The sequence below is a fragment of the Panthera uncia genome, chromosome B4 (assembly GCF_023721935.1).
Source record: "Panthera uncia isolate 11264 chromosome B4, Puncia_PCG_1.0, whole genome shotgun sequence".
Lineage (NCBI taxonomy): Eukaryota > Metazoa > Chordata > Mammalia > Carnivora > Felidae > Panthera > Panthera uncia.
Window position 1 is genome coordinate 137,870,984 of NC_064809.1, and position 24,062 is coordinate 137,895,045.

The 24,062-nt window shown below is 48.5% G+C and overlaps 2 protein-coding genes across 4 annotated transcripts in view; both read left to right on the forward strand.

Annotated features, from left to right (window-relative positions):
* The window catches only part of MOV10L1 (Mov10 like RISC complex RNA helicase 1), a 73,048-nt gene that overhangs the window by 35,783 nt on the left and 13,203 nt on the right, over nt 1-24,062 (forward strand). For 2 of the 3 annotated variants that reach the window (XM_049626549.1, XM_049626547.1), the window contains exons 13-18: nt 2,388-2,479; nt 9,513-9,571; nt 9,982-10,079; nt 21,782-21,890; nt 22,350-22,528; nt 23,757-23,903. In XM_049626549.1, the coding sequence (XP_049482506.1) occupies nt 2,388-2,479; nt 9,513-9,571; nt 9,982-10,079; nt 21,782-21,890; nt 22,350-22,528; nt 23,757-23,903 (684 nt within the window). The remainder of the gene's footprint in view (nt 1-2,387; nt 2,480-9,512; nt 9,572-9,981; nt 10,080-21,781; nt 21,891-22,349; nt 22,529-23,756; nt 23,904-24,062) is intronic. The other variant, XM_049626548.1, reaches the window with a different exon arrangement.
* On the forward strand, nt 12,585-13,065 carry LOC125919733 (small nuclear ribonucleoprotein G-like). The gene has a single exon (XM_049626575.1). The coding sequence runs from the start codon at nt 12,685-12,687 to the stop codon at nt 12,871-12,873; it is 189 nt and encodes a 62-aa protein (XP_049482532.1). The 5' UTR covers nt 12,585-12,684; the 3' UTR covers nt 12,874-13,065.

A 24,062-nucleotide genomic window follows, 5' to 3' on the forward strand; every position in this document is an offset into this window, starting at 1 on the left:
TGCTCGTAGCACTGCCGCGAAGGGTCAGGGGAAGCCTGCTCGCTGCCTCAGGCAGAAAACTAACTGAGGACGCACCAGAGCCCTGCCTCTGGAGTGGGGATGGGCTGCGGGGACTAGAAGGGTCTGGTAAGGATTTGCAAGAGGGGCGACATCCGGCCTCCGCAGGCACGCTTGCCGCATTCTGCACCAGCACACCAGCGCCAGCCCTGGCCAGTGCGGCTGGTCGTGAAACCAGTGCTGTAGGACGACGGGGGAGGGAGCCGACCCTTGGCGCCCTGCCAGCTGCCCCCGCTGACTGTCTTCAGGGATGTGGCAGCACAGCGAGCTGCCCTCTCTCCCCCTGCAGAGTGGTGGCCCCTTAGCCTGAACCTCCCCAGCTGTAACCACTCTGGCTGTCGACCAAGAGGTATGAGGAGCCCATTATGGCCAACTGGCAGTCTTAGCTTCCAAAGAGTAGACCTGATTGTGCCCCTCAGGGAGGAAGCCCTGGGGACTAAAGCCTCAGAAGCAGCAGGCCACAGATTGAAGGTACAAGGCCCCCTTGGGTCCTGAACACTGGTTGGGGGGGCGCCAGCACCATAAGCTGACAAACCCACACTGAAGCCTTGGGGGTGTCGAGCACCCTTACTCATCCTTCGGTGGGATATTCCACAAAGTCATCTGCCTCTGAGTGATGGAATTCATGGTCGAGTTAGTAAACTCTACAGGCCTCAGCCCATCGCTGTACTTGATTCTCTAGAATTTCATTTTTGGCCAGTGCAGTGGCATAGGAAACCATGATGGTTCAGGAGCCCCTCAGGAGAGCCCCACAGGTGGTGTGGTGGGCAGAGGACACGCATCCAGGATGAGCACTTACTTACTCCGTTGATGTCAGATTGGTTCTTCCTTGACAGGCGGCCCAGTGTTCTCACCCTGGCAGCAGCTGGTGGGGACATTCCAGAGTGAGGCCACTGTGCATCTGGCAGGTTGTGTACTCATGCTGGTCCGGGGGGCCCCAGCACTGACCCCTGCCACCACAGTCACCTCCACAGAGGGGCCTCCTTGTCGCCAGGAGCATGTGCCTGGAAACAGACATGGTCATGTTCTCCTTTCCTGCTTAGTTTATCTCATTGAGCATGATTTTCATCTCCAAGCACTCTGCTTGATTTATTAAGGTGCCCTGGATTTTTTTTTTGGAGGGAGAGAGGTGTGAGTTTTTTTGTTTTATTATTTTAGAGACAGCATGAGTGGGGGTGGGGGGGTGCAGGGGCAAAGTGGCAGAGAGAGAGAGAGAATGAGAATCCTGAGCAGGCTCCATGCTCAGTGCAGAGCCATCTTGGGGCTCTATCCCCATGGCCCTGGGATCATGACCTGAGCTGAAATCAAGAGTGGATGCTCGACCGTGAGCCACCCGGGTATCCTGCCCTCTTAGTTTTTATATTAGGTTTGTTTATCTTTTTCTTTATGGATTTTTTAAAAAATTTCATATGTAGTATTTCAGGTTTCTAGAAATAACTGTGTCAGTGTGTGAAGTCCTTCAGGCCCAGATCTGTGATGGCTGTTTTTGCTGACCCTCACTCTTGGAGATTTGCTTCCTTGTGTGCTTGCTGATCTTTAATTACAGATTCATTTTCATCTGTCTCCATCCCTGGGAAACCTGGGGACCCGTGCCGGGCTCCCCCTCCATCCACAGGGATTGTGGCTTCTGCTCTGCTGCAAGGAGGGGCCCTGCTGACGGGGCAGCTCCACCACCCGTGTGCCTGCCGGCCTCGGCACAAACTACAGCCGGCTCCGGTCACCTGGCCTCCGTGAAGCCCGCGCCGCCTGGCAGCCCTCATTCAGTTTGCACCCCTTTTCAACTCAGGGCTTGCCTTCCTGTTTTGTTTGTTTGTTTGTTTCCTCCCGTGCTCCCTTAGAAATTCCCTTTCTGCCCCGCCTGTCCAGGAACAGCTTTGTGCAGGCGTTAGTTTTGGCTGGAGGGTCCCAGGATGCATAGTTCCCTATTCTGGAAGGGGAAGTCTTGGAATGACCTCTTTACGGAGGTGCTTTTGCGGCAGGTACCCCTCGCTGCATTGGTCATTGTTTGCTTTCTCGTCTCCTTCAGAGACATGGCCTGTGTGGCACACTGTTTCCCCAGAGCCCAGATCTCTAGGGTGCAGCCAGTGAGAAGCTCAGTAAGTGTGCTGGTGTGGGTGCGTCCACCGACCAGGTCCTCCCGTGTGGACAGTGTAACGACACCAAACAACACTGTGATTTAATCCTCTTGATTATTTTTGCAGGGATTTAAAATGCCCAAGTGTAGCTCAAATCTGTAAAGGTTTCATGATGTGTTGCTAGATAAAGATAGAAGATTGTCCCAACGAATCCAATGTAAAGTATGGAAATTAAATTGTTTGTTTCCTTTTTAGATTCACGAAGAAGAAGTAACTCTTAAACTTAACCCAGAATTTGAACAAGCATATAACTTTGAACCCATGGATGTGGAATTTACATATAACCGGTGAGGCTTTCGGTGTCTCTTCCTGCAAGCGCGTTTTTGCTGTTGATGGCAGCGGCCTCTTCCGTCCGTCTCTCCACCCGGAAGTGCCGGGGTGGGGGAGGCAGCGTGGGCTGTTCGTGTTTCTAGGTCACGACTCCAAAGTTGCAAACATTTTCTCTTCCTTCGTTTCTGGACTTTAAGTACGCTGACATCTTGTCATTTACCACATTGCAAGCGTGGAGCAGTGGCCCTGCCAACCTGCCGTCCCCTCCTTTTCATCCACTGCACCCCCCCCCCCCCACTAACTGGGATTTTGTATTTGTTTCTCCCTTGCTTTAAAAAAAAAAAAAAACAACAGTTTGTGCATCTTTATACACACACATACACCCACACACAGGAAAAATGTATTTAAAAAAATTTTTTTTAACGCGTATTCATTTTTTGAGAGAGAGAAAGTGTGCGCAAGCAGGGGAGGGTCAGAGAGCTAGGGAGACACAGAATCCGAAGCAGGCTCCAGGCTCCGAGCCGTCAGCACAGAGCCCGACGCGGGGCTCGAACTCACGAACCGCGAGATCGTGACCTGAGCTGAAGTCGGACGCTCCACCGACTGAGCCACCCAGGCGCCCCAAGTATTTTTTGGGTTTGTTTTGAGCTTGCGGTCCCTAGTGTCTAGGAGGATTTCACTGGCATGTTACCAGGATTCTCCATGTTGTGTGTCACTGTTCAGTGTCACCTACTTCTTCCCCCCCCCCCCCGGGTGAGTCCACTACTCTACTTGTGTGGACGGGCATCGGCCCTGTCTCTGCTCTGAAGGTTTTCTGTGGGCACCTTCTCCCTCCTTGTGCACAGACACTCATGTTTTCTGGGCCGTACACTTAGAAGTGAGACTGTGGTTTGGGGATGTACATTTCAGCTTTTACCTGTGGTGACATCGGAGATCCCCAGAACCGGTATCTGTAAGAACCTCTTGATCCATGCCAGCCCAAACCTGGCTTCGTTAGCCTTCTAAATTTGTGCCAGCTTGCTAGGTATATAATGTCTCCTTATGGTCTGGAGGTGCATTTCTCTGACTGCATATAAAGTTCAGAATTTCCATGTTTCTTGGCCACAAGATTTCTTCCTCTCTGAAATACTGGCTCATATCTTTTCCTTCTGAGTAATTTGGTTTTTGGTATTTGTAGGAGTCCTTTCTGTGTCCTTTGTGCCGTGCTGTTCCTGGGTAGGCATGCTACGGAGAACTTCTCTAGATCTGTTGCTTGTTGTTTCATTGTATCTTTTAAGTATGAGAAGGTGCTAATTTTAAGATAGATGGGAGATTTTTTTTTATATTAGTTTTATTTAAGGAACATTTGGGTGTTGGGACTGCCACCAGCTCGAAGTGTGTTGGGCGTGAATGGGTTGAGGGTCAGCAGGGAGAGGCCGTTACTGGCCGTGGAAGCAGAGTGGGGGGAGTGGGAGCTAGGTGAGGTCCAGGAAGGGGACGGTTCTTGAAATGAGAGAAACCAGCTCAGTAGAGCCCCTGCAATGGCAGGGGCTACAGGGGTGAGGAAGCATGTGTGGGAGGAGGTGGACCTGGCCAGGTGGGACAGGGGTCCTTGGCGGGACGAAAGAGCCAATTTGTCCGTGGACATTTCTGACTGAGTGTCCCCCTGGCCCGTACGGTGGGCCCACTGAAAGGGAGGAGGAGGCGGGGAGGGAGAAGAGAGCTAGCACGGGCGGAAGGCGGTGCACGAGTTGGCCTGCAGAAGGACGCGGGACAGAGGGCAGGTGTGACAGGCCGTGGGGCTGAGCCAGAGAGAAGGTGTCCAAGAGCCAGAGGGTCTGTGGGCCTGGTACCGGCAGCAAGGGGCTGCTGGAAGGCAGCGATCTCGAACGGACGGACAGACGCACGGACAGACACGGGCCCAGGTCTTGAGCAGGCTGGTGGGCGGCCAGGCGGAGGGTGGAAGAAATAAGAGACCGGGTGGGAGCGGCGGGCACCTCAGCACGAGCCCGGCTGCCACCTCTGACAGCCTGGAGCTGTCTGCCTCTGGAGCCTCTGCCCGTCCCGGTTAGGGTTTAGGTTGCTTGCTTGCGTTAAGTTACGGAAAACCAGAATTCTCACTTCAGAAAAAATGTATGTTCCCCACTTGTTAAGAAAGACGGGAAGATGGGCAGCACCACTGCTCCGCGGGTTGAACAGAGCTGAGGGGGGGGCCTCTGAACAGGGCAGGTGGGCCGCACGTCTCTGTGAGTGCTTACTTCCCATAGGAAGTTTCCTGTTTGAAAAGAAGTGGGCCGGGGCGCCTGGGTGGCGCAGTCGGTTGAGCGTCCGACTTCAGCCAGGTCACGATCTCGCGGTCCGTGAGTTCGAGCCCCGCGTCGGGCTCTGGGCTGACGGCTCGGAGCCTGGAGCCTGTTTCCGATTCTGTGTCTCCCTCTCTCTCTGCCCCTCCCCCGTTCAGGCTCTGTCTCTCTCTGTCCCAAAAATAAATAAAAAACGTTGAAAAAAAAATTTTTTTTAAAAAGAAAAGAAGTGGGCCTACGGAGATACAACGTACGTGTGGTCACCTGTGCCTGATGAAACGTACGGTTTGAGGATTTAGACGTGTACATCCCGTGAAAGAGCACATCCACCACCGCAGACACTTCCCTGTGCCCCTTCCTTGTTCCTTCTCCGCCCACCGTTCCCGGGCCACGGGCAGCACTTTCTGTCGCTAATTTGTTTGCACTTTGTACAGTTTTACATAAATGGAAACGTACAGGACCTACTGTGTTTTGCCTGGCATCTTTCTTTCCCTTAGCAGAATTATTTTGAGATTTGACCGTACTGTTACATGACTTTGTTGCCTTTTTGAAAGTGATAGTTGTCAGGTGTGTAACAGTGATTCTGATTTGGCTCCTTTTGAGGCCTGAGTAGTACGTGTCGTTAGAGGGATCTGCCACAGCTCACCTGTCCAGTCACCTGTGGGTGGACTTTGGGTTTTTCCATACGTCGGTCATTCCAAAGAGAGCTGCTGTGAACGTCTGCGTACAGGTGTTTGGATGGACACAGGTCCCTTTCTCTTGGGTGGGGCGGTGTGATGGCTGGGTCCTGTGGTGCGGGGGCACTCAGCTTCTTAAAGAAGTGCCAAACGGTTTTCTAAAGCAGCTACACCATTTGCATTTCCAGCAGCTTGTGCCAGGGTCCCGTCGCCCCACCTGCTCACAACCCTTGGGCCGGTCAGTCTGTTAATTTCGGTCCTTCTGTTAGTTGGGAGGTGGTGTCTCTCTGTGGCCTGGGTGCACGTTTCCCTCCTGAGTCAAGCTGAGCACCTCTCCATGTGCTCGTTTCCATTCATGCGTGTTCTCGTGCTGCTGAGTCTTGAGCCCAGGCAGTAGAAGCCCTCCTCTTGGTCCTCCTCCTCTCGTCTGCCAGGCTGTGGGGGCTCTTTGGGGTCTTTGGTGTTCCCGCAACACCTGTTGAGATTCTGATTGGGATTACGTTGAATTTTTAGGTCCGTTTACGGGAGAATTGACACCTTAATATCGAGACTTCCAACCCTTGAAAACGGTCCCTCTCTCCATCTAGTCAGGCTGTGTTTCATTTCTCTGACCAGTGTCTGTACTGCTCACTGGGAGTGTTTTGCTTATCTTCTGTCAGACTTTTCCAGCCCTCAAAAAAAACGTAATGCTGTGGTAAACAGTAAGTAATTTTAACCTAAAATTGCTTCTAGCTACTGTTCACGAATGCAGTTTATTTTTGTACGTTAGTTTAGTATCCTGAGAGCTTCTTAAATGCATCTGATGGTTCTAGTAGCTTTTACAGATTACGTGGGATTTTCTACATAGACCGTCTTTTTGTTCAAGTAAAGAGCTTTACTGCTTCCTTTCCTATCTGAATGCATTGTTTTTCCTTGCCTGACTGCACTGGCTAGAATAGCATTCCACGGAAGTGGCCTTGTTCCCAACCTGAGGGTGTAGCGTTCATTCAGTCTTGAACGTCAGGCACCACGTGAGCTGGATGTAAGCCGTTTGTATTCAGCCCTCCCTCAGGTTGAGGAGATGGCCTCAAGTTTTCTGCGAGCGTTCGGTCATGACTGGGTATGGGGTTTTGTCAGAAGCTCTTTCTGTATCCAGGTGGCCATGTGGTTTTCCTTTTTTTTTTTGTCTATTAAGACCATTATGCTGAGTGGTTTTCTAATGTAAAATCAACTTTGCATTTTTGGAATAAGCCTCACTTGGCCCTAATGTAATTTCCTTTAATATATCATTTGATATGATGTGCCAGAATTTTATTAATTTTTGCATCTGTGCTTATGTGGTGTGTTGGTCTGTGGTTTCTTGAAATTATCTTTTTTCTGATTTTGGTATTAGGATAATGTTGGCCTCACAATAAGTTAAAAATCATCACTTTCTCCTCCGTTTTGGGGGCTAGTTTGTGTAGAGTATGTAGAATTGGTCTTCTTCCTTAAACGTTCAGTGCAATTTGCCAGTAAAGCCTTCTCGGTTTGGAGCTTTCTTTGCAGGAAACTTTCTGACTACAAATTTGATTTCTTTAATAAGTCAGTAACTATTTAGGTTACCAATTGTGTGTGGAGTGAGCTTTGGCAGTATGTGTCTTATAAAAAAAGAATTTGTGCATTTCATCCAAGTAATGTATTTGCGTGAAATATCCTAGTATTTCCTTAGTAGTAGTACTTTCCGAATCCGTACTGATGATGTCCCCGTCTCTCGTGCCTGACAGTGGGAATACCTACCTTCTTTGGTCTGGCTCCAGGCTTCTCAGTTCAGCCTTATGAGGGAAGAGGGAATCAACTTTTGATTTCATTCATATTTTGCAGGCTCTTTCTACTTGTTATTTCATTGACTTCTGCTTTGGTCTTTATCTATTTATTTGGGGTTCCATCTGCTCTCCTTTTTCTAGTTTCTGGTGGTGGAAGTCGAGGTCATTGACTTGAGACCTTTCTTCCTCTGTGATTTTGGAGTTTGGTGCTGGGTGAGTGCTGAGTGCTGTCCTGTGGAAGGTCGGAGCACAAGTCACCCAGCCAGGGTCCAGTTCGGTTCCCAGGTGTTTGCTGTTAGGAATAGTGAGGCAGGAAATCGTCTTCCGTGTCTGCACAGTGATGTGGATGTAGGGAGAATTGGCATCTTGGCAGCGTGGAGTCTCTTTTTCACCCGTAGGTTGCACTTAGCGAAGCTTTCTGTGTTTTTTCCTTTATGTTCTTTGTCCTCCTTTGGAATTCTTGTCTAGTGTTTTCCTCATGGTTTTCCACCTCTAACTTGTTTCATGTTTTAGTGCAAATAAATACCTCTAGGATTTTACCGCTTAGTATCTTGCTGTTTTTCAGATCAGTCAGGTTGGGAAATGATTCATCGGTCTCCACTTTAAGCTATTACGCTCATTGCCTTTTTGGCATTTCTGGAGATCATTATTGCTTACCTTCGGCGTGCTCATGAGATGAAGTATTTCCACTGGATAACTTCGGATCAGACCTTTCTTGTCTGTGTAGGATGAAAAACATGTTACTTTTATTTTGGTGAATTCCTCCTGTGGTGTGCTTCTGGGATCTGTTGAGAAACGGTTTATTCCCGTTTGGCGTGCTCTTTAGAAGGAAGGCCGTGATCCTGCAGGGTGACCAGCTTGTCTAGTTTGCCTGGCGCTACCTTTGTTACATGTCCCAGTCTTCTGTGCCCTTTGAAAGGTGTCGGAAGCTCCCCTCCTGCCTCTCGGGCAGAGGCGGAATGGCCCCGGCTCGCCAGGCACGGAGCTTGGAAAGCCTCCCCCGGGAAGGCCTGGCCGTTCCTCCATTTCTTCCCCTTTAATTGATCTGCTTGAGTGCCTTGTATCCCAGGTAACTGTGTGTGAAGACTCCTTGCGGGGACAGAGCGGGGCTGCCAGGAGCCTCGTGCCCGGGGCCCCAGAGGAAGGGCCTCTGAGGGCTGTGCTTGTGCATTTGGTTTTGCCAGCTTCACACCCCCACCCACCCACCCACCCCCTACCCACGACTCACCGGAGGGCGACCGTGAAGTGTCTGCTCTACACCTCATGATTCAGGTGAGAAACAATCACCTGGTCCTTGGGCTCACAAGTCTGAATTTTCCAGAAACCTGTATGCGGCCCGATTTCTGAGCTGGTATGGAGCAGCTCTTGTACCTTTGCTTCTTTGAAGGCCAGATGTTCTTTCTGGAACAGACGTCCATCTTCAACTGTGCCTTGGAGCTTTGGTCATCTCATTTCATTGAAGATGAGGTTTTATTTTACGTTTTTAATTCTGTTTGTTGTGTTAAGAAACAAGACAGGCCCACAACGGAGTGGCTTATGCTGAGTGCCACATCACCAAACTGGGAGGCGATTACAGGTTTGGCTCCCCCCGAAACGGAATCTTAGGCTGGTCGGTCGGGAACTGCCTGGTCAGGACTGGTCAGGACTGGTGAGGCTCCGCCTGCCGGACCCCTGCCCGCCCCCGCGGAAAGCGAGCTGGGGGGAGCCGGCCCCCTGTTTTTCCCGGGATAACTCTCTCGTGCCGTGCCCGCTGCCTTCTGGCTGCGGGAGTCCTTCGCGTCGGACAGCTCCTCGGAGCCCCTCTGTCCGCTGCCTGGGATGCTGCCTGGTTCGGATCAGTTTTTACTCAGAGTCTTAAAATTGTTAATAAGCCTCAGTTTATGTTTTAACTTTGAGTTGTGGATTTCAGAGGTTTAAATCTTTACAATAAAAATTACTTTGTTGCTGAGGTAGTGGTATTAATATTTTAGGCTGTTTTTCCATTTTTTCCCCCTACTTGTTCTCTTTATATATTTAAAAGAGGAATACTCCCAGAAAGGAAGGAGTCCCTGCTGTCCCCATACATGGGATGTCTCTGTTTAAAGTTCTTCTGTAAAACTCCTAATGTTGTCATGTTGTGTATAGACAGACACCCACTGAAAAGTGAGCCCCTGCGCTCCAGACTCCCTGGCGGGGCCTCTGAGAACCTCGGGGGCTCTGACTCTAAGACGGCCCCTCTATAAGTATTCGTACAGGTTAGATTTCCACGACCAGTACTAGGCTAGTATTTCTAAACTGGAGGTGACTTGTTTGATATTCTCTCTCTGGCAGGACCACGAGCAGACGGTGTCACTTTGCGCTTGAACACGTCATCCACTTAGGTGTCAAAGGTATTATTTTTGTGGAACGATAGTTCACTTCTTCCCAGAGTATTTTTACAAGTTCTGTGTAAAGTTTTGTGTCAAACACAGTCTCTTCGGTCGTGTATGACAAGTAAAATTATGTGATATCCAACGTTTTTCTTTGCCACTGGCAAGTTTCAGTGTCTCTTTACTATTTAATTTGTGTGGAAATTACTGAAACTGAAGCCGTTGCCCTGTGCTTGTCCCTTCGTAACGTAATTAACTTCTGTGCCTCCAAATGGGCACATGGCTCCGTTGTGAGCAGTACCCAGAACTGCTGTTCTGCCATAGCCGAGAAACCAAGTACGGGACCCAGACGGGAAAAGCCTAGGTTGCTGCCGTTCATTCATCGTTTTCAAGCTTTCAGTAACACCTACCTTCTTATCTCATTTTAAAAGTGTTGTTTCCAGAAGAAGTCATTTTACAGTCTCCCCAAGTGACGGTAAACTGGAACTACGTACAAGACACCAAACGCGATGGACAGCCCACCAGCAAGGTATTGCTTCGGTGACTTTGAAATATTTCGTAGACGGTACGTCAGTTCTCAATGGCCTGGGATTTGAGAGGGGTGCCGTTCAAATATAGCCCAAGATCACAGCTCAAATAAAACTAGGATATTCGGGGGCGGCTGGGGTGGCTCAGTTGGTCTGACTCTTGATTTTGACTCAGGTCATGAACTTGTGGTTTGTGGGATCGAGCCCCGTGTTGGGCTCTGTGATGACAGCACGGAGCCTACTTGGGATTCTCTGTCTCCCTCTCTCTGCCGCTCCCCCACTCACATGCATGTGCGCGCATTTGTTCTGTCTCACGATAAATAAGTAAAACCTAAGATATTCGTACAACAGATTTAGTGTTAAGTTTATATACAGTTACACGGTACAGTAAGTGGAGAAAACCAAGGTGCAGATCTGTTCATATGAGCTTATCATTTAATTTTAAAAGTATATGCTTTTCTTGTACACTCAGGCACAGGCACATTTATATGATTATATATGCATAGAAAATGTCTGGAAGAACATGCGTCCACCAAATGATTAACATTTGTAATCTTTGTTTTTTTGTGGGTTTTTTTTTTAAGTTTATTTATTATGAGAGCAAGAGGGAGCATATGCACATGCGTGCAGGGGAGGGGTGGGGGGGCAGAGATAGAGAGAATCCCAACGTGGGGCTCAGACTCACAAGGCCTGAGCTCATGACCTGAGCCAAGATCAGGAGTCAGACATTTAATGGACTGGGCCACCCAGGCACCCCAACATTTGTAATCTTTATGAAGATTATAAAGATAGTTTATTTTTCACTTATGGAAGCCGGTTCCATAAATCGCTACATAGTGCCTGTTTTGTGCCAGCTATCGTCTAGGCTGTCCAAATGTTTATATGAGTAAAACAGAAATGGTTTTATTTATCATTGTGTTTCCAGTAATGAGAAAAACTCTCCATGTCTGTGGTGGGGGTTGTAACCTATAGTACTGTCCTGTTCGAATTTGCTTTTTTGAACATGCTTTAAATATATAAAAAATACAAAATTTTAATTCTAATATTTAGAAGCTCTTTCACCATTTTGTAGCCCCTCTCCAAAAATGCAAAACTGATAGTTTTAGAATACTTACCTACATATTCACAGAAAATCCTATGAAGGAAACATTAAAAAGTTTCCATTAAAATCACCTTTCTTTCTTACCTGATCTAAAAGTAGCAAAGGATCTTCAGTGGAACAGACACAGCGTCACCTGCAGCACCCTGCTCGCCGGTCCACCCGGTGGCCTGATTCTCAGGGAGGGTCTGTCACCCTGATGGGGACTCGGTGCCAGGTGGGGGAGGTGGTGCTGTTTGTGTGGGTCACATTCCTCGTCAGCTGAACCTCAATATGTTTAAATGCAGAACATGATCTTCTTATGGATAAGCTAGGTCGCAAATGAACTTGAGGTCATTCCACACATCAACCAAGATGCAGTTACAGAGACTGAATCTGCCTTCCTACCTTAGCTAATCAAAACTCAGACAAAGCACACAACACAACAGTTTCAGATACTTGTGTATCGCATGTCCTAGGACAGTGATTTCGGACAGAGGAAGCAAATGAGGTGACCCTGTGATTGCCCCAGCTTACGATCTTCAGAGCTCCCGGGCCAGGGAGCAGAAAGGGAGGCCAGTGGTCTACAGAATTGAGGAGACACACCTGGTGGCAGCGTAAGGACAAGGTGGATGGCATTCACAGGGCAGAGGACTGGGGGAGAGCACAGGACAAGAAGGGTCTGCAGAGACACCCCCCCACCCCCCGGAGTTGTGTCACGAATGCATGCCTGGGAAAGAAGCCCTGGAAAGCAGAGAGGAAGCCCGAACCCACCCCCACCCTTCCCCCAGTGCCGGAAGGAATTGGGAATTCTCTGGGTCCCAAAGCCAGAGAATTCACAGGGCGACAGGTAGAGTCCTCAGAGGGTGTTGCCTGCGGGTGGGCAGAGTCTAGCCCTACACTGCCTGCCAGCCCCACCCATCCACGGGCCCAGCGGAGAGTGGCCCTCCAAGCAGTGCAGCCACATCCCACAGCCAAGGTCAAGGAGAGTTGCGGGAGTACATACACACGAGGTGTAAAATTCACAACATCTGGTATCTAATCCAGAAATAAACTGAAAAACATTATCCATAATAAGGAATTTCAGGGGCGCCTGGGTGCCTCATTTGGTTGAGCGTCCAACTTCAGCTCAGGTCATGATCTCACGGTTTGTAGGTTCGAAGCTCCACGTTGGGTTGCCCTGATAACACGCAGAGCCTGCTTCAGATTCTCTGTCCCCACCCTCTCTCTGCCCTTTCCCAGCTTGTGCTCTTTAAAAAAAAAAAAAAAAAAAAATTATTTTTTTAAGGACTTAACATTGCTGCTTTATTTATTTTAATATGAAATTTATTGTCAAATTGGTTTCCATACCAAAAAAAAAATTTTTTTTTAAATTCCATCAGTTGAAATCGACTAAAGAAAATAATAGCGGTATGCCAGGCCTAATAATGCAGGAGCGTGAAGGATGCCACGAATTCCATCTGGGAGCGTCTTTGAGCTTGCCGAGTAGACACCATTAACAAAGCTCACCCTCCTAAGTTGAAAAATGTATGGACAAGAAATTATCATTGAGATTAAATGGTGGCAGGCATGTCCAGGGAATATTGCGGGGGTTCAGTCCCTTCATGAATCTTGGGAAAGATGGACGTGTGGAGATGGTAACTAGTGGGCGACAGAACGACATTGGAATGGTGGTAATTCCAGGAAATTGTGTCATCCTGTTAGAAGCCTTGGAATGAGCATTGTTAACAACGGGTGTGTTATGGAAGAAACCAGTGGCTTCCACGTGCCCCCTCTCGATAGCTCCCACTATATAAACATTTTCCTACTATATACAAATCAGGTTGTGCATTTTCGTATTGAACTTTCTTGTTAAGTAAACTTCTGTAATAGTCAAAAAAGTAATAACAGTGGTGGTAATTAGCAGACATGGACGTATGCTCCACATTCAGTGGAGATATAAACAATAAAAGATAAATTTCTAGAGACAAAAACTCAAGGTCTTAAGATGAAAAGTGTATCAGACAACTAACAGACTAGAGACTACAGTCATAAATATTAGTGAATTTGAACACGGATAGAAACTCAGCAAAGCAAGGGGCGCTTGGGTGGCTCAGTCGGTTGGGCAGCCGACTTCGGCTCAGGTCGCGATCTCGCGGTCCGTGAGTTCGAGCCCCGAGTCGGGCTCTGGGCTGACGGCTCAGAGCCTGGAGCCTGCTTCATATTCTGTGTCTCCCTCTCTCTCTCTGCCCCTCCCCCGTTCATGCTCTGTCTCTCCCTGTCTCAAAAATAAATAAACGTTAAAAAAAAAAAAAAAAGCCTTAAAAAAGAAACTCAGCAAAGCGAAACAATAAAGAAGAATCTTAAAAAAATAAATAAATAAATAAATCCAAAAAAGCATCAGTGAGCTGTGGGACAAGTACCCACAGCCTTGCATCCACACAATTAGAGTCCCAGAGAGGGGAGTGTAAGAAATACTAGAAAAAACAGTGGAAACTTTCCTGATTCGATGAAAACTATAAACCTACATACATATCCAGGAAATTTAACAGACCTGAAGTACAAGAAATCTGGAGAAAACTGCACCAAGACACATGACAATCAAATGCCTGAAAGTTGCTTAGAAAGAACTTCTAAACCTTAGAAACAAAGTCTCATTATAAGCAAGGGAGCAGAAAAAGGAACGGCAGCAGATTTCCTGTTGATAGCAGTGGGGTGGCTCTGGAAGGTGCTGCCAGGACACACTGTCCGCCTGGAACTCTGTGCCCAACCTACACTTCAGAAATGAAGAGGATGTACACAATTATCCAGACGTGCCTGAGCTGAAGGATGGGGCAGGAGTTACCGCTGACCTATACCACCAGCCGCGAGAGCCCTAACAGCACACGGAAACCGCCCTAGAGGGACACGATGGCCTCCCTGGAGGAGCAAAAAGGACCAGAAATGATAAGTGGGTATGGACATGTAAAGAATTTTTTGTTACAGAAAAAAATCCTCTTTAAAAGATAACTGAGTTTTTAACTTACTTTTTAATTCATTTAAAAGCGAGCACAGGGGCGCCTGGGTGGCGCAGTCGGTTAAGCGTCCGACTTCGGCCAGGTCACGATCTCGCGGTCCGTGAGTTCGAGCCCCGCGTCGGGCTCTGGGCTGATGGCTCGGAGCCCGGAGCCTGTTTCCGATTCTGTGTCTCCCTCTCTCTCTGCCCCTCCCCCGTTCATGCTCTGTCTCTCTCTGTCCCAAAAATAAATAAAAAACGTTGATAAAAGCGAGCACACACACGGCAAAGAGGGGCAGAGGGAAAGTGAGAGAGTCTCAGGCAGGCTCCGTATTTGGCACAGAGCCTGATGCGGGGCTCAGTCACAACTGTGAGATCGTGACCTGAGCTGGAACCAAGAGTCAGATGCTCAACCAGCTGAGCCACCCAGGCGCTCAGTAACTGACTTTTTAAACAGAAGGAAATCCTATAAAATGTGATGACATGGGTGGACCTGGAGGACATTATACTCAGAGAAATAAGCCACGTCCTACAGGATCCATCTCATATGAGATCTCTTTTTTAATTTTTTTTTTAATGTTTATTTACTTTTGAGACAGAGTCAGAGCATGAGCAGGGGAGGGGCAGAGAGAGAGGGAGACACAGAATCCGAAGCAGGCTCCAGGCTCTGCGCTGTCAGCACAGAGCCCGACGCGGGGCTCGAACTCACGGACCGCGAGATCGTGACCTGAGCCGAAGCCGGATGCGTAACTGACTGAGCCACCCAGGCGCCCCATCATATGAGATCTCTAAAATGATAAGACCCACGGGGAGCCTGGTGGCTCGGTTGGTTGAGCGTCCTACTTCAGCTCAGGTCATGATCTCGTGGTTCGTGAGTTCCAGCCCCGTGTCAGTCTCTGTGCTGACAGCTCGGAGCCTGGAGCCTGCTCCAGGGGCTGGGGGAAGGGAATGGAGAGCTGCTGACAAGTGAGCACGAAGTCTCAGTCCTACAGGGGGGCAAGCTCTGGGGGTCTGCTCTACAGCTCTGACCTGCATTACATGCTATACTGTACATAGGAACGTTTTTAAGAGGGAAGATCTGAAGTGAAATGTTCTTACTGTGGTAACATTTTTAAGTGATACTTAAATAATTTTTAAAAAGATAATTGATTTTTTAAGTTCTTGAACTAGTAGCAACGTATTACGTAGTTTGTAACGTACGTAGATCTAAACAAGGGATGGGAAAAGAGAGTATCACTTCTCTTATACCATATCAGTGTAATTTACTTGAAGTAAATTGTGATCAGTTAAAGATATATACTCTAAATCCTAGAGCAACTACTGAAATAACAAATATAAAGAGCTAGACCCACAAAGGAGATAAAATGGAATTATAAAAACAATTCAGAAGTAGCCAGAAAAAGACGGACACATGGACAGTTGTACCATGACCTGACTTAATTCCCACCCACCTGTGCAGTGATTTACTTAGAGTGGGCGTTGACATCTCTGGCTACAATTGTGTGTCTAGAACAGTTGAGGCACAGAGAAAACAAATGGCAAAGTGAGAGAGTTACATGTAACGGCGTCAGTAATCACATCATGTGTTCGCAGTCCAAACACGGCAGTTAAGAAGCAGAGATTGCCGGCTTGGATAAAAAGGAAAGACCCAACTATATGCTGCCTATAAGAAACACATTTTAATGTTTTTTTAATTTATTTTTGAGACAGACAGACAGTGTGAGCAGGGGAGGGGCAGAGAGAGAGGAAGACACAGAATCGGAAGCAGGCTCCAGGCTCTGAGCTTTCAGCACAGAGCCCGATGTGGGGCCCGAACTCACAAACCGTGAGATCGTGACCTGAGCTGAAGTAGGACGCTCAACCGACTGAGCCACCCAGGCGCCCCACTAAGAAACACATTTTAAATATAAAGACACAAATAAGTTAAAAGTAAAGGATGGGAAGAGGTATCAACAAGAAAGTAACAGTCACAGGATGGGGTGGCTGTGTGAATGTCAGAGTAGGTTTCGGAACATAGGGAGGATAAAGGTGGTGTCACAGTATCTCAGGAGTGCCTAACAAGCCTAGGCACTTCTGCACCTAATAACAGACTCAGGGCACACGAAGCAGAAACTGATAAAACTGCGGGGAGAACCAGACAAGTTCCGTGTGCTGGTCGGTGATGTCAGCACCCCTCCCTCTGTTACTAACAGAACAGACTGACTGAAAGTGATCAGTGCAAGGGAGCAGAACAGTAGTCAGCCTCTGTGACCTGAGGGATGTTTGTTTGTTTTAATTTTTTTAATGTTTATTTTTGAGAGAGAGAGAGACCGAGCACAAGAGGGGGAGGGGCAGAGTGAGAGGGAGACACAGAACCGAAGCAGGCTTCAGGCTCTGAGCTGTCAGCACAACGCCCGACGCGGGACTCAAACTCACGAGCTGTGAGATCACGACCTGAACCGAAGTTGGACATCCAACCGACAGAGCCACCCAGGTGCCCCTAAAATTTTTTTTAATGTTTATTTTTGAAGGAGAGACAGAACACGAGTGGGGAGGGGCAGAGAGAGAGGGAGACACAGAATCCCAAGCAAGCTCCAGGCTCTGAGCCGTCAGCACAGAGCCCCCAGTGTGGGGCTCAAAACCACAAACCGTGAGATCATGACCTGAGCCGAAGTCAGACGCCCCACCGACTGAGCCCACCCAGGCGCCCCAGGGGGATGTTTATAGAGCACCCCACCTGGAAAGAACTGAATACATACACTTTGTGTGGAGGTGGACACAGAACACTCACTACTGTTGACCTTATTTGGGGCCATAGAACAAGGCCACCAAATGCAAAGGATGAAAGCGATACGAGGTACATCGTCTAACCGCGTGGACTCAAGTTAGAAATCCATAGCAGAGGGATCTCCAGAAAACCCCCAAATCTCAAGAAACCAAAAACACACTCCTATGCAAGCCACTGATCACAGAAGAAATCAGTAGATAAGCGAGTGTTTTTCCCAGTGTGAAAGTGACGGTACAGCACCTCAAACGCCAAGGGGCCGCCAGAGCCCTCGTTAGGCAGGTTTACAGTGCTGAGTGACCAGGCTTCAAGTCAGTGACCTCAGCTTCCTCCTCAGAAAACTAGAAAAATAAGAACAAACAAAATGCAAACTAAGCAAAAGAGAGAAAATAATAAACATTGGTACAGGAATCAGTGGAATAGAAAACAGAAGAACGGTAGAGGAATCGGTGAACCCAAAAGCTGGCTCTCAGAGAAGATCAGTAAAATTGATAAACCTCAAAGACTGATGGGGGAAAAGCGTGAAGACACAGGTCACCGGAATCCGGGAGGAGATAGGTGACGTCACTGCAGGCTGCAGATTTTGAAGAAGATTGAGGAAGAGTCCTGGGGACTCTTGACGTTTGACGTGTCAGCTGGCCTGGGGCCCAGGGTGTTTGATACCTAGTTCAGTCGTGTTTCTGGGCAGGATTGATGGTGGGTGGGTACACTGGGTGGGGGCCGGGGGGGGGGGGGCGGGTAATCCCTCCTGGGAGGCCTGAATGGAGCAGGCAGGCCCGGAGGGACACCTGCTGCCTCTAGTGGGACCATCGTCCTGTCCTGCCTTTGGACTCGGACCATCAGTTCTGTGTCTCCAGCATGCCAGAGGCACACCCCGGACTTCTCAGCCTCTGTCAACACATGAGCCGGTTTCTTCTAAGAAATCTCTTTTTAGCTTATACATGTATGTCCTGTTGATTGTTTCTCTAGAGAACTCAGAGAGAGAGAACTCATATACATATGTGTGGGTGTGTATATGAAAGAGACCAGGAGAATGGTTCATCCCAGGAATGAGAAGCCGGTGTAACACTCCAAAGTCAGTCCGTGATATTCATCATGTTAACAAACCAAAAAGGAAAAACCATCATCTCCATAGATACAGAAAAGGCATCTGACAAAACCCAACATCCATTCCTGATCAAAAGGCTTGTTAGCAAGCTAGGAATGGAAGGGAACGTCCTTTACCTACAAAAAACCCACACGGTGAGAGACAAAATGCACTTTTCCCATGAGGATCAAGACACGTCCACTCCTGCCACTAACATTCGACACTACAGGAGGTCGTAGACCAGCACTGCAGCAAGAAAAATAAAAACCACCCGTACTGTGTGTAAAATCTGATGGACTCTGAAAAGAAGCTAGTGGAATTAGTGAGTGAGTAGCAAACTTGCAAGATACAAGGTCAGTATACAAAAATAAATTGCGTGTGTGTGTGTGTGTGTGTGTGTGTGCACTAGCAGTAAACACCCAGAATCAAAGTTTTAATACTGTATAAGGTAGCATTCAAATGTTCTTAAACATTGGAGGTAAATGTGGCAAAAGATGTGCAAGACTGTACCCCTGGAGTCCCCACAACACTGAGGAGAGAAACTGTTCATGTATCAGAAAACCCAAACCGACCTCCAGACTCTGTGCCAGTCAGGTCCAAATATCACCAGACATTTTTGTGGAAACTGACAAGCCAACTCCAAAGTCTGTATGGAAATGCAAAAGGCCTAGAATTTTCAGAACAACTTTGAAAAAGAACACAAACTCGGAGAACTCACCCTGCCTGATCTGGAGACTTGTTACAAAGTTACAACAATCGATACAGTGTGCCACTGGCATCAAGATAAACAAATGTATCCGTGGAACAGAATGGAATGCCTGGAAATAGACCGGGAATTTGGACAATTGACTTCGTACAGACGTGCAAAGGTGGTCAAAGTAGGGAAAGGATAACCTTTAACAAAAGGTGCTATGACAGTCGGTGTCTGTGTACAGAGGTATGATACCTCACAGCCTGCACAGAGATTAACTCAAAACAGATCGTAGCCCTAAATATAAAGCCTGAAACCATAAAATTTCTAGAAAAGCACGTGATAGAAAATCTTAATATATTTAGGTAAGATAAAGAGTTTTTAGATAAGATGCTAAGAATGTGATCCATAAAGAAAAAATACTGATAAATTTGGACTCCAGTGAAGTAAGTTTTGCTGTTCAAAAGACCTGGTTAAAGACAATGAAAAGACAGATGACAAGACTGAAAATCTTTGCAAATCACATATCTGAGGAAAGACGTATTGAGAACGGAGAAGTGTGTACACTCAGTAATTGAAGAAATGCTCAATTGAAAACAGCTACAGGGGCGCCTGGGTGGCGCAGTCGGTTGGGCGTCCGACTTCAGCCAGGTCACGATCTCGCGGTCCGTGAGTTCGAGCCCCGCGTCAGGCTCTGGGCTGATGGCTCGGAGCCTGGAGCCTGTTTCCGATTCTGTGTCTCCCTCTCTCTCTGCCCCTCCCCCGTTCATGCTCTGTCTCTCTCTGTCCCAAAAAAAAAAAAAAAAAAAAAAAAAAAAAAAAAAAAAAAAAACGTTGAAAAAAAAAGAAAACAGCTACAAAGTGCCCAGCCAGCTTGTCGCCAGAGCATGAGGCTCTTAAAACTGAACCAAAGACGTGAACACAATACTTCACCAAAGAATATACAGATCTTACTCCGCTGACAGTGGAGTCACGTCTTGTTAAACTCAGCATAGGTTGAAAATACCGTAAGTTGACGGTGCAAACACCTAACCTACCAAACATCACAGCTTAGCCTAGCTTTCCTCAGACGCGCTCGTAACAGTGGGGTGGAATCCGCTAAGAGCCTGTTGATGATACAGTGAACACCTCGTGTAACGTACTGAGTGCTACACTCTCAGTGACAAACAGTGGCTGTCTGGGTACAGGATGGTTGTTGACCTCGTGATCGTGGGCTGACCAGGGGCTGAGGCCGCCGCCCAGCAACACAGGAGGATCGCACCACACATACCGCTAGCCCAGGAGAAGATCCAAATTCAAAACTCCGAGTACAGTTTTTACAGAACGTGTACCACTTTCACACCATCACAAGACAAACCACTGTCAGGGACTGTCTGTATGCAAATGATAAGTCATGAAAAGATAACGTTAGTCCCTAGGGAGCACAGGTTATAAAACACAGTGAACTCTGCTACTACACCCGTATTGAAATGGCGAAAACGGAATTAACGGGACCGACCACGCTAAGGGTCGTGCGCGTGTGCAACAGCTGGAGCCCGGCACGGGCCGGTGGGGATGCAGAGTGGCCTGGCCGCTTTCGAAGAGAATTCCTGAAGAAAGCTAGGCCTGCACTTGCCATACGGTCCCAGCGCTTCACTCGTGGCGCTGGCCCCGGCGACGCACGTGCGAGGGGTGACGCACAAGCGTTGACAGCGGCGCTGTCAGTCATGGCCAACGCGGGACCAGCCCAGCGTCCGTTCCCGTGCAAGTGGGTAGAGGAGTTGCGTGACGTTCTCCTGGCGCAGTGGTTCTCAGCAGTGAGAGGGGTGGCACAGGTGGGCCTCAGGACGGTTCGTCACACTGGAGAGATGTCAAAAAGTGCATGATCGAGGCTTCCGCGTACAAAGCATTCTAGGAACTGTAAGCGCTCTGTTGACAGCGGGGGACGTTTTATGAGCCCAGGAGTGTTTGTCGAATTGTGATAGTGTCGTGTGTACGTGTGACACAACTTGTCCGTACTTGTCATGCCACTTTAGAGGCATACACCGCATGGGAAGGTAAATTGCTGTGTCCTTCTGGACAAAAATTTGGCAACGTGTGTATAATTTCTAAGTGAAACTTTTACTTTTTAAATTTTTTTAGTGTTTGCATTTTGAGAGAGAGTGAGCGAGCAAACGTGAGTGGGGGAGGGGCAGAGAGAGAGAGGGACAGAATCCGAAGTAGGCTCCAGGCTGTGAGCTGTCAGCACAGAGCCCGGTGTGGGGCTTGAACCCACGTGCTGCGAGATCATGACCTGAGCTGAAGTCAGGCACTTCACTGACTCAGCCACCCAGGCGCCCCTAAGTGAAATTTTTAGTAACAATTTTCCTTGCAGGATTTGTCCTAGGAAAGTGATCCTGTGATGCAGTCCTGTGATCAATGTGCCAAGCTGTGTGTTACAGCATTGTATGTAACGGGGGAAATTTGAAAACCAGTTCCCTCGGTCCAGGACAAACTCAGTTTATGTTTCAATTCACCCAGAACCGGTTCTCCTATAGGATTTGGAACACCACTGGTAGAGAAGCACCGCCAGCCGTTGGTGGTGCCTGAGAGGCGCGTGATGCTCAGAGTGAGTTCTAACCTGAGCTGTCCTTGGGAGGGCTTGTTTACATTGTAGAGAAAAGGGTTTTGCCTGCGGGGTTCCACGGGAGCAAGGGACCCCAGGACTTGCCTTCAGCCGCTGCGGGATCTCCCTGGTAGGTGAGCAGGTGCAGCGGGGAGGATGCAGAAAAAAAATACACCTTAGTCAGATACGTGTAACCCTTTGTTCTGGAGTCGCCATCACAGGATTTAGTCTGTTATGTTTATTTTTGTAAGGGGATTTAAAAAAACATACGCCTTTTTGGCAGCTTTTTTATCAGATGCCGTGTATTTTTATTATGTTTTGAAACTACGTGACCTGTGATCCACGCAAAGACCTGTTAAATAAATGAAACAAGTAGAATGGGGGATCCGGGCAAAAAGCAAAAAAAAGAAATGAAAAAAGAAAAAAAAAAGTAGGTGGTCAGCAAGTGCTCACGTTCACTCTTCAAAGCTGTGTAAACAAACACGAGGGGTTTTTTAAGGCCGTTTTTCTGCGTGATTATTTCTAGAATCGGAAACCCACGAAGGACCAAAGTAAGCACGCAGCAAAGGAGAGGCAAGCTGGTGCCCAGGACGCACCGGGGCTGGCAGCCTTTGCCGGAAAGCCAGGTAACCTGGGTGTGTATTGCGAGGGGCTGCCTGTGGGCCGACCCCTGGCGCGGCCCGCTCCTGCAGAAGCGAGACGGGTCGGGAGGTGTGTGCGGTCTGACCGCAGCCAGAGCAATGAACGCTTGTGTCCACTGGAGACTGGGGACGTGAGGTTTCAGGTTAGGTCCTCGACCTGAGATGTGACGATGGGCCATTTTCGTTGACCTTTTCCAGAGTGTGTCTCCCAACGTGCTAGGTGACACTGCACGTGTAAAGCAGAAAAATGAATTAAGTGGCCGGTGGTCTTGCCCTCGGCTAAGCTGATTTTCCCAACTCTGCCTGACCGAGTTGAGGCTGTTAGAAAGAGCGCCTCAGCAGTGGGCTCTGAGGAGCCCCCCCGCCTGACTGGCAGTGTCCCGGCTGTCATGGTGGCCCGTACTGACCCGTGCTCCGGCTGTGCCTAACACCATTTCTCCACTCTGAATCCAGTAAATGAAGCCCAGATCCCCAAGGCGAGAGAAAAGGAATTTTTCAATCCCGTGCTCAATGAAAACCAGAAGTTAGCGGTTCGAAGAATTCTCAGTGGCGACTGCCGCCCGCTGCCGTACATTCTGTTTGGGCCTCCTGGAACCGGGAAGACAGTGACAATAATAGAGGCTGTTTTACAGGTAACCACAGGTGGTGACACAGCCACCAGTAAACTCGGCTCTACACTGGGCCTTCACGTCCTTGGGAAGTGCCGGCTCCTGCAGAGTCAGAAAGGGGGACGGGCTCAAAAACCCGTTACTTCACGTTTAGCTGAGTCTGTTCTGTATTGTTTATGGGAGCATGTAGGGTTTTCAAAGCTTATTTCATCAGTTTAGAAAGGACTCTGTTGCACGCATATGTGAAATTTAAGGTACAAAAACAGATGAACGGAAGGGAAGGGAAGCGAATATAATATAAAAACAGGGAGAGACTCTTAAACACAGAGAAAAACCGGGGTTGCTGGAGGGGTTGTGGGAGGGGGGATGGGCCAAATGGGCTAGGGGCATTAAGAAGAAAACTTGTTGGGATGAGCACTGGGTGTTATACGTAGGGGATGAGCCTCTGGAGTCTGCTCCTGAAATCATTATTGCACTGTATGCTAACTAACTTGGATGTAAACAAATAGGTAAGTAAGCAAATAAATAAAACAAAATTTAAAAAATAAAGTGTAGCCTATCATTCCAGGCACTTAAAGATGGAAATTGTTCAGGTGGAAATAATGAGTAAATAAACATATACGTATATGGAATGTAGAAAGGACTCTATTCTTAGAACGGTCAGTTGCTCTGGGGTGCCCAGCTGGCTCGGTCAGGGGAGCATACGACTCTTGGTGTTGGAGGTTGTGGGATGTCTGAGCCCCATGGTGGGGGTAGAGATTACTTTAAAAAAAAGAATCATCATTGACTCATCACATCATGAAATTTTGCTGCAGAAAATAAGTTCCCGTTACAGTAGCTCAGCCACCGTACTGCAGAAGTTTCTGGTATTTCCATTATTTAAAAGTTGAATTGGTGGAGATCGCGTGTAGTATTTTTGTGTCATTCGGGATTCAGATCAGCAGGTGTGTGCTGAGTGTCCAGCTGGCACCGTACCGCGAGCCGTGCACACGAGAATAATCTGACACTGTGTCTTCCTTGGGAGGGTAGCCTGGGGTCTGGGAGGACAGAGAACTCCCTCGCCTGCCCTCGTGTCTTGCTGGCACGTGCACCCGATGGGAAGAATCATCCCTGCGCGAGTCTGAGCCCACACAGCCCACACGGCCAAACCCGCGTAGTGAGCTCGCGCACGTTGGCGTCAGCCTCCCGACCCGTGTCCGTACTTGGCGGGTTGACATTTACCACCTCTGTTTCTCCTGTGTCCTGGTTAAAGGTGCACCACGCTCTGCCGGACAGTCGGATATTGGTGTGTGCGCCCTCCAACAGTGCAGCTGACCTCGTGTGTCTGCGACTGCATGAGAGCCAGGTGCTGCGCCCGGGCGCCATGGTGCGGGTGAATGCCACCTGCAGGTTTGAGGAGGTGAGCCGTCCCCGCCTGCTGCCATGGAGGCCCTCCCACCCGCACCCAACTCGAAGTCCTTTCTCCTGCTGCTTCTGCAAGATGAGCATTTGCAGCTTATTAAATAGCAGCACTTCTGCTGTCCCTTTGGGAAAATTAGAAATTCCTGGTTTGCTTAAC

Coding starts and splice junctions, on each gene's coding strand:
- LOC125919733 (XM_049626575.1), top strand. CDS start 12,685: ATGGACAAGAAATTATCATTGAGATTAAATGGTGGCAGGCATGTCCAG.